At 42.3% G+C, this 9,201-nt stretch overlaps 1 protein-coding gene across 1 annotated transcript in view; it reads left to right on the top strand.

Annotated features, from left to right (window-relative positions):
- Positions 1 to 306: 306 nt before the first annotated feature.
- LOC104532482 (protein O-mannosyl-transferase 2-like) overlaps positions 307 to 9,201 on the top strand; it is a gene marked incomplete at both ends in the record, with an annotated part of 12,936 nt that continues 4,041 nt past the window's right edge. Inside the window, 7 exons of the mRNA XM_010177708.1 lie at positions 307 to 391; positions 1,577 to 1,681; positions 2,841 to 2,949; positions 3,805 to 3,913; positions 5,579 to 5,738; positions 7,607 to 7,713; positions 8,688 to 8,770. Coding sequence (XP_010176010.1) covers positions 307 to 391; positions 1,577 to 1,681; positions 2,841 to 2,949; positions 3,805 to 3,913; positions 5,579 to 5,738; positions 7,607 to 7,713; positions 8,688 to 8,770 — 758 coding nt within the window. The remainder of the gene's footprint in view (positions 392 to 1,576; positions 1,682 to 2,840; positions 2,950 to 3,804; positions 3,914 to 5,578; positions 5,739 to 7,606; positions 7,714 to 8,687; positions 8,771 to 9,201) is intronic.

The raw sequence follows: 9,201 nt of genomic DNA, 5'->3' as shown, positions 1-9,201 counted from the left end.
GGGGCGGCGGTTTGGGGGATCTGCGGGTTGCAGGGTGATTTTTAACATCTCTGAGCTCAGGCTGGAATCAGAAGGGCAGACCAGAGGCTTTGGAGTGCTCATACCAGACTCTTCAGAAAGGGCCGTGCCCAGCATGGCTGGGGTACTCTCCATGATTTCCCAGTGAATTTAATGCGTTGTCTCATACAGAACGTATGGCACTAACCCTCTGTGTGATGAAAAGCATAAGTAAAAAGACCTTCATGAATTTTTTTTTACTGTCTTCAGCATTATAGCAGGTTGTTTGGTGTTTGTTTGTTTTTCCAGTTGGGATGAAACTCATTTTGGGAAGATGGGAAGTTACTACATCAATCGGACCTTCTTCTTTGATGTCCACCCCCCTTTGGGGAAGGTAAACTGCTCTTCTCTTACATGTTTTAGAAGACACAGGAGTGGGCCAACAGAAGTCTTCCCCATCCTTCTGGCTGAAGGATGTGATGAACACCAGTACCCTTCCTAACTGCTGGTGGCATCAGGGTAATTTGCATTCTCTATCCAGAGTCTCAACTTGCATCTTTTCTTCTTTATGAAAGTGTTTTGAATATGGGAAAACAAAACAATATTGCATGTTGTGTATTTGAAAGGCTTGACATGAAAAAAAGGGTGTGGCCTTTTTGTGCTTTGTAGAGGATGTTTAATAGAAGCCTGCAGTTCAGAGGAATCAAACAGTTCCTGGTAGCTTGTGTGTAAAGGAGACTCCTACCACAGAGGGCCCTGAAAGCCCTGACTTGCTGTTCTGCAATTGAAGAACTTCCTACAGCAACAGTGTGCAGTGTTGATGAGGGTACACTCCTGCCTCAGGAAGATTATCTTCCTTTCAGGCTGAGTCTCTGAAAACTATAGGAATAGGAAGCTGTGGGAGAATCTACAGAGACAGGATTCTCTCTGCTAAATCCCACTCCTTCTGATCCCTTCTGATTTTGCCTTTAGACAAAGGGCAATACGTGTGCACCAGAGGGCTGGAGCACCTCTCCTATGAGGACAGGCTGAGAGAGTTGGGGCTGTTCAGCCTGGAAAAGAGAAGGCTCCACAGAGACCTTATAGTGGCCTTCCGGTACCTGAAGAGACCTACAGGAAGGCTGGGGAGGGACTTTTTACAAGGACAGGGAGTGATAGAACAAGAGGAAATGGCTTTAAAGTGGAAGAGGGTAGGGTTAGATTAGATATTAGGAAGAAATTCTTCACTGTGAGGGTGGTCAGACACTGGCACAGGTTGCCCAGAGAAGCTGTGGCTGCCCCCTCCCTGGAAGTGTTCAAGGCCAGGTTGGATGAGGCTTTGAGCAACCTGGTCTAGTGGAAGGTGTCCCTGCTGATGGCATGGGGGTTGGAACTGGATGATCTTTAAGGTCTTTTCCAACCCTAACCATTCTATAATATTAATTCTGTACATAAACTCTTGTTTGGATGATGTGTCTGAATTAAGTAGTTATCCTCTGGATCAGACTTAGCTTCTGTAAAAATCTTACCTGCTGCTGGCTTGGATACTCCCTCCTCCAATGCGATTTCCCTGGCCGTTTTTTTCACCTTTCCTCTTCAGATGCTGATCGGACTTGCTGGCTACCTTAGTGGATATGATGGTACATTTCCTTTCCAAAAGCCAGGGGACAGATATGAGCAGCACAACTACGTGGGAATGAGAGGGGTAAGGCTCTACAGGCTCGTATCAAGCTGGTTAGCTCTCCTGTGCTTTTTGGTACAGAGTGCTGTGTCTTAAGAACAGCTCTCCTGAATCAGATCAGAGGTCTGTTTAGCCTTGTGCCTTGTCTTTAAGCTCCTTAGAAAAGTGTTAGCAGTTGTATTGTGAATAAGTCTTAATGTCCAGCCCTGAAAGGCCAGGTAAGAAAGTAAGGTGATTATTGAGGCCAACCCTTGCTGCTAATTAGTGGGACAGATATCTTGCCTGCTCTGCAAAGGGAACGTTGCTGAGGTTGAGCTTCTGCTCACTCCATTGTGCCTGGCTGCTCTGCTGGAGAGCCAAGGATGTAAAAAAGCCAGGATCATCCACTGCCACCTGCATTTTACCACCACCAGTGATACTGGGCTGAGTAAGCTGATGGAGCAGGGGGCAGGAATTACTATTCAGAGTGGTATTCTATCTGAAACCCTGGCTGTACTGCTATCTAAGAAGGCCAAGAGCCATGAAAGTGAGAGCAGATAACACAAGCCAAAAAAACCCACAATGGCCAGTTGCTAGTGCGTAGAAAGAAGGATCAAAACTGGGAAAGCATATTTTCTTGGTTTACTTTCTGGGTCCCCATCACTTCATGGTTCTAGATTTCCCTCAGCCAAAGGTGGGAGAAGTGCTAGGACCAGACACTGAAGAGAACAAATTTTACTGTGATGCTGCTTTCTTTTGTTTTGATTTCTGTTTTTCCTCCTGCAACTATCCTCAGTCTCATTTGTTTAGGGGAGGTGGTACTGGTCTGCTAAAGGTGTAAGGTACAGGTGTATTTTGTTCTTAGATTTCGTATTCTAATATCTCGTTAAAATAAGCGGAGTGTGGTGGATGTGTCGTGCGCCTACTTGACATGTCTTTTTCTGAATATTTGATGTAGTCTAGCAAGAGAATGACCGACTGTTGTTACTGACACCCCTAGAGACAGAACAGAGTAAGCAGCTGTCCTTCTCTAACAGTATCTTTGTTCCTTTGGCTTTTGCCTGGTGTTGTTAGTGAGTCAGTTCAGCTACTGCAACACCTCCTGATGTTGGTAGGTGTGGAAGATGAAGGAAGGGAAAGGGTGTGGGTGCTTTTTGACCTTGGGGAGGGTTGTAACTTCTCCCCTGATCATATTTTCCTACAGTTCTGTGCGTTTCTTGGCTCCTGCCTGGTTCCCTTTGCCTACCTCACTGTGTTGGAACTGTCAAAGTCATTGCCAGCAGCCTTACTCACAGCTTTCATCCTTATTTTTGGTAGGTGTTCTTGCTACAGCAAAATTGAGCAGGTTAATTGTTTAAAGAATTTAATTTCTGGATTATCATATGTTACCTAGCCAGGGGATATTGGGATTAATGGGAGAGGTTCCCAAAAGCAAAGTCATTCTGCTTTATATATATGAGGCTTTTTAATTTATGGTTCTCTTGAGAATTTTACAGTCTTGTTTAGTTCATGGGTACTTCTGTTTTGTGCATAACCACAGTATTGGACTAGATTTCACCTCAGTTTTAAGAATTTTTATAGGATGGATGCTTGGGAATGATTTTGCCCACTAGTGAAATACTGATGTCTCCCATATGAATTATAGAGGTATTTAACAGCCTACTCTTAAAGAGTTCACTGTACAAAATGAATAAAGCTTCCTGTTGATTTGAGCCAAGTGGAAAAATTAACATTGCAAATGGTGTTACCCAAATTAGGGTTTTGTGAGGACACATAGATACTGAGGCACGGAGACTTAAAATATCCAAGTCACATTCATTTTTTATGGATGATATCTGAAAAATGACTTCTCCTGTGGCATCCTCTGGTACCATACTGGTGCCTTAGTAGGTAGATCATTGCTGTCTGTCACGGTCTCCATCTGAATATGTTAGCAGCACCTCCCAAATGGTGTTTCACAGGTACTTTTGTACTGCCTGATTTTTGTGAGGATTTTTTTTTTCATTTGTTACCCAAGCAGAAGTTGAAATGTTCTGATCTGCTTCTATGTCTAAAATTTCCTTTGTTCCCCTTATCTTGACTAGATTGAGGAAACTGGCTTTCTGCAATCTTAGATTCACTTTGGGACTACAAGCATTTTTGACACATTTTTGTGTATCTCTTTGCAGATACAGGCTGTATTACTTTGTCTCAATATATTCTGCTGGACCCCATTCTGATGTTCTTCCTCATGGGAGCTGTTCTGAGTATGGTGAAATGTAACAGCTGTGCAGATAGGTAAGATAAAGATGATAATTTTGTTAAACTCTAGGTACGCAGCTTTCACATGGTTAAAGTACTAGAACTTGTCTGCCACTTGGTAGTCTGGGTGAATGGTTGAGATGAGATTGTTTCAGGAGGTTTGGAGGTGAAAATGGCTCATGGTAGGGGTGAGAAATCTTTAGGGTAAGGGTTTATGAAACTAGGGAGAAAGTATCAGGGCTGGGTAAACCAGGAGAGAAACTCAAATAGGTTATTTTAGCAAGAAAGGAAATTTCAGCAGAAATAGTGTTTAGGGAACTGCAGATCGTGAAAATGAAGGTTAAAGCTTTTTGAAACTTGACAGGAAAGAAAGCTGGTATGGTGTGTTGTAGGTCAGAGAGGGAGGAATGAAGGATGGCTGGAGCCTGTTTAAGGCTTTGCTCCTTAATGGCAAAAATATTAATTTGTTATCTTGAACCAGTCACTTTGTCCCCAGGCTGGAGGAACACAGCTGATCTGTGACTGTAATCCTATAAGCACTTATAAGATCCTGCTAGCTGAGGTAAATAGTGTAATTTGTTTGGTTTAGAGAAATTTGCACCAAAACATTGAGAGAAATATAGCCAGGATGTGTCTGAATAAAGCAGTTAAGTTGCTCAGGATATTTACTGTAGACCCATCCAGAGTGTGATGATGATTTATAGGTATTTGGATACATCAGAAGGCTTCTCTGTGGCTGGGCTGTACAGAGTAGTTTCCCCCCAATGCATCCAGAATTCAAAGACATAAAAGCTTAGAATACTGGGTTATATAGGAGCAATTTGTGTTTCATGAAATGTTCAAGAACCAATTATATCAAATTGGTGTGACTGCAGCACACATGGCTAAAGTGCAGCCTGTAGCATGGTGTGGGGCCCTCCAAGACCGTCCTCATCTAAAACACACACCCCAGGCAGTGCAAGCACTAACAGGGCAGTGTTTGATCAGCTCTGTGTGCCTTGGCCTGAATTTATTTCTTGTGTCTTAGAGCAAATCATGTTTTCAAACTAGCTGGTTTTATGCAAATTAAAAGCCAGCTCTAGCTATTGTGTTGCTTGGTATGTTGTGGGGATTTTCTCTAGCCAAAATACAAGTGTCAAGGCATCAGGAGTCAGTAGTAAAAGGGTTTTAAATTCTGTTATCGTCTTTTCTCCGTGGTTCCATTTTAGTTTAGTTTGTAATTTGCTTTTTGCTGCAGCTTTTGTTTGTGCTTTGGGTGGATATTTTCCACTATGGCCTTTCTGCTTTAGGAAAAGTAGTAGTTCTTTTTTTCCTGTTCTCTCCTATGTCCTTAGCTTTCAAAGAGATTTAAGTTTGCATTTTATGGAGCAAAAGTCCCGTTTCTATTTTCAGACCTTTCACATGTCAGACTTTCTTCACACTAATATTTTAGTTCATACCTGGTGTCTGTTTCCTTCCTTAAAGGGGAGATCTAAGGCTGCCCAGGCTTAAGTGTTGGGCTCTTCTGCAGCCTGTATCAGGGGTATCCTTGTACCGTTGTAAAATTAATGAAAAAATTATCTTTCTGTTCCTCATGGACTCCTGAGAAGAAGATGGAATGTAATTTTGCAGGGTAGCCAGTTTGTTGTTTGTTTTTCTGATTGCGGATGCCCATTCAAGTAGCCATCATTTATTTCCTGACCTGCTCTGTCTGTCCTGCAGGCCATTTTCTGCCTCCTGGTGGTTCTGGCTGAGTCTCACTGGCGTGAATCTTGCTGGAGCAATGGGGGTAAAGTTTGTTGGCCTTTTTGTAGTCCTCTTGGTTGGCCTGAACACAATCTATGACCTATGGGACTTGCTAGGGAACCTCAGCCTGTCACTGGTGAGTGTCAAAACATTAAGGGTTCCTTTGTTTTGTTTTGCTTTCTTTTGCCTTTGTAATTCTCCTAGTTATTGACAGCCATGGTACTAGACAAACAGTGATGCTCTGTCTGCAGCAAACAGTAGCATTTGAGGTGAATGATGATGATTCAAAATGAAGGTTATAATGGAAAAACTATTGCCACATTTAAAAAAAACCCCCACATATGTCAGCGGGATGTGTCAGAACAGCACAGCAAAAGGTTGTTGCTTTCTCTTGGGAGAAACTATTACCTTTCCAGTTGGATGAATTTTATTTCAATCTAGTTTAAAAATGCTTGTTGGCTGTACAGTGGCCCGAAGCAAGATGTTGTCCAACACTGTTATTACATGATCTTCTGAGGAGTATGTGCTGCCTGGCTGGCAGGCGTGTTTTGAAGCGCAAGCTCAGGCTCTGCTTCATGAGAGCAGGGGGGCACAGGGCATGTAGCAGTAGCGTGCTGTAGTCCATCAGGAGTCACAGGCATGCTCTGCAACATGCAGTCTCCATAGCCAGTCCTGAGGATGGGACAGCTGTAGCCTGCTTGATTTCACAAGGGTTTAGTTCTTGCCAGCTCCAAGAAACTTGCTAGTGTGTTTGGATGCCCTGTTCTATTATATTGCATTTTGTATTTGGGGACTGGGAAATCTGCTATTTGGAGAAACACCTTGCTGTACTGTATTTGCAACCAGCAGGAAAACAAATTCTTCAAGTACATCTTTTAAAGGTGTTCAGTTCTCCTCTTGTCTCAGCCTCTTCTGAAACTTGAAAATTTATCTTTCACTTACTGTTTTTGTCCTGTTTGTCTTATAAACAGTGGGGGTTTGGGGGGACTTTTTCTATTCCTGCTATGTGATTTGCTTTCTCTGATTAATGTGAATCAATATGGGCTGCAAAGGTGCAGTGTTCCAGCTCTGGAGAAGCATTTCTTGAGCAAAGCCAGTTAATTGCATTTGAAATGGAACAAATCCATCATGTCTAAACTTTCTGCCAGCAGACAGCTGCAGAGTATTTCATTTGTGCTGCTGGCAGCAAAGGCAGCAAGCCACTGAGTGTTAGAATATGTAAAGAAATTTACTCCAGAAGGCAGATGCTTTCTGAATACTAACTATTTGGCAACCTTGGTGTTTGAGGAGGAGGAAAAAAAAAGAAGTGAGGATTAAACCTCTTGAAGCCTGAATAACTTATCTCTGCATTTGTTAGTAAATTACTCATGATTATTTACATGCAAGGTTTTTGGGACTAATTTGATTTCTAGAATTCTCAGCTTATCCTGGTCCACTCTTCTGTTTTGCTCAATGCTGTCCTTCACATGCATTTTTTTTTTTCCGGACTTTGCATTGGAGTCTGTAGTTAAAGAAAACCTTTTCACAAAGATTGAAGCATATTGTGGTCATTTTGAGCAGGGAACTGGAAATTAGTTCATATGCCTCTCCATTGCATAAATTTGGTTATGTAACATCAATCAGCATTTTTCCAAGTGGCCAGTGGTTATTGTGTGATGCTCAAGTACTTCTGCTGAGCAACTGTTTCCTTTGATTTCAGTAAGTTCTTAGTTTTGTAATGTGTTCAGCTCTTTTTCCATTACTCCTGAAATCTTTGGCTCTGGTATGAAGAGATGGAGGATGATTAGCTTAATGATTCTATGATAGGTACCATGTCAAAAAAATACAGAAGATACAGCAGGTCCATCTGCCTTTGTCCGCTTTGAAGTTTGAGGTAGTTTTGCCCTGGTGGGCTCGCTTGCATGGTAGGCTTCTGCTATAGGGCCACAGCTCAGATTCCTGTGAGGTAAAGCGTGGAGTTGTTCCTGCAGCTGCACTGTTTGATCCAGTTTGTGTTTGTTACAGGTCATGTTTGGGAGGCATTTACTGGCTCGTGTACTCTGCCTCATCCTGCTCCCGCTTGCCCTCTACACGGCTATGTTCGCTGTTCATTTTACAGTATTAAATAAAAGGTATTTCACAGTGTTTTCTCCAGAAGAAGAATCTCTTATCTTTGCTTTGAATTAAAGGCTATTGATTACGGATTTCTCCATCTGCAGAGTCAGAAGCACAGCCACAAGCTGTGTCTTTGTTTAATTCCCATCCCAGACTCCTGCATTGTTTCTAGAGAAAGGCTCTGGCCAAGCTGGCAGCGAAAGTGAGTTTGAGCTTAAGACTTTCTGAAATGCCAAGCAAGTATCCCAACCAAACTCTGTCTCCTTTTTTTTTCCTTCCTCTCATTCCTGGACCTGAAAATGTCTAAACTCCATTCTTTTTGGTTTAGTTTTCATAATCAAAAAAAAAAAAAAAGACATTGCATTCTGAAAATGCTTTGGCTGTGATTAAAAGAAATAAGTCTGAGCGTGCCCAAAGGGAGGGCTCTTGTCTGAATGGCTGCAACCAAAGGATGCTTTTTATGTGGAAAGAGCACAACAGCTAGTAAAATGGCCAAGTAATGTTTTTCCATATGCCAACATTAAGATATGAGGTGAATAAGCATTTCACCATAAAAAATAATATAAAATTAAATCAGTTATTTTTCAGTTTAAGTCAACTGGTCTTACTGCTACCCTCTTAGCAGAAATGAGATTTAAGGAGCCACAGAGGGAGGGTATGTTACGTTTGACCTGACAGTGGGTCAGTTTATTTGTCATAAGAACACCTCCAAAGACAGCTGATGGTGCTTTGTGCAGTGTCAGTGTGTACATTTTTGTGACCTCAAATCCTTGCAGCTCTGGACAATTTCCTGCAAGACTGTCTCTTATCTGCTGTGATTCACAGCATTTAGAGGTGTGTGCATCTAAGGGAACTGCAGTCATTCTTCTCCTGATGCCATGCCTGGTTTATCTTTTTCCTTCTGTAAAAACAATTTGGTAATGCATGAGAGAGCTTTGTATGCCTGTTTTGCCAGACTCTGAATTGTCACATTCTTTGCTCTCTTTTGTAGTGGTCCTGGGGATGGTTTCTTCAGTTCAGCATTTCAGTCCCAGCTGATCGGGAACAATCTTCATAATGTCTCCATTCCAGAGCGTGAGTGTCCAAAGGAATAAACCACTTGGAGTGTTGTCAGTGTATGTGGGGGTTGAAATAAAAACTATGAGTCGGTGCAGGACAGTGCAGATCATGCCTTCATGGTCGTGGTCAGATCCATGCTGTTCCTCTGTGCAGTTTTGTATATTGACAGAAAAGAAAAAGGCTGAAAATAACACCACATTTAGTGCAAGCTCACTAGCTGTTTCATTGTACTCCTTCTGGAGGGATAGATGCCATTTTGAGGGATTTGACAGTTTTGTATGCATGCATCTTCGTGTTTTTTTGCCTTCCTGTTGCTTGAGACAACAAAAAGAGGTTTGTCCTGTTCACCTTAGGTTTGTAGGTGTTCAGATGTGGGTTTTGTTTCCAAAATGACTGTAAATGAAAACTCTCAGCTCGTTTGTGACACAGTGTGCCCCTGGTTCAGC

Source organism: Antrostomus carolinensis, unplaced genomic scaffold (genome assembly GCF_000700745.2).
Source record: "Antrostomus carolinensis isolate BGI_N321 unplaced genomic scaffold, ASM70074v2 scaffold5141, whole genome shotgun sequence".
NCBI classification, from domain to species: domain Eukaryota; kingdom Metazoa; phylum Chordata; class Aves; order Caprimulgiformes; family Caprimulgidae; genus Antrostomus; species Antrostomus carolinensis.
The sequence above is the reverse complement of the archived record's forward strand: the minus strand, read 5'-3'. Positions and strand labels throughout refer to the sequence as shown.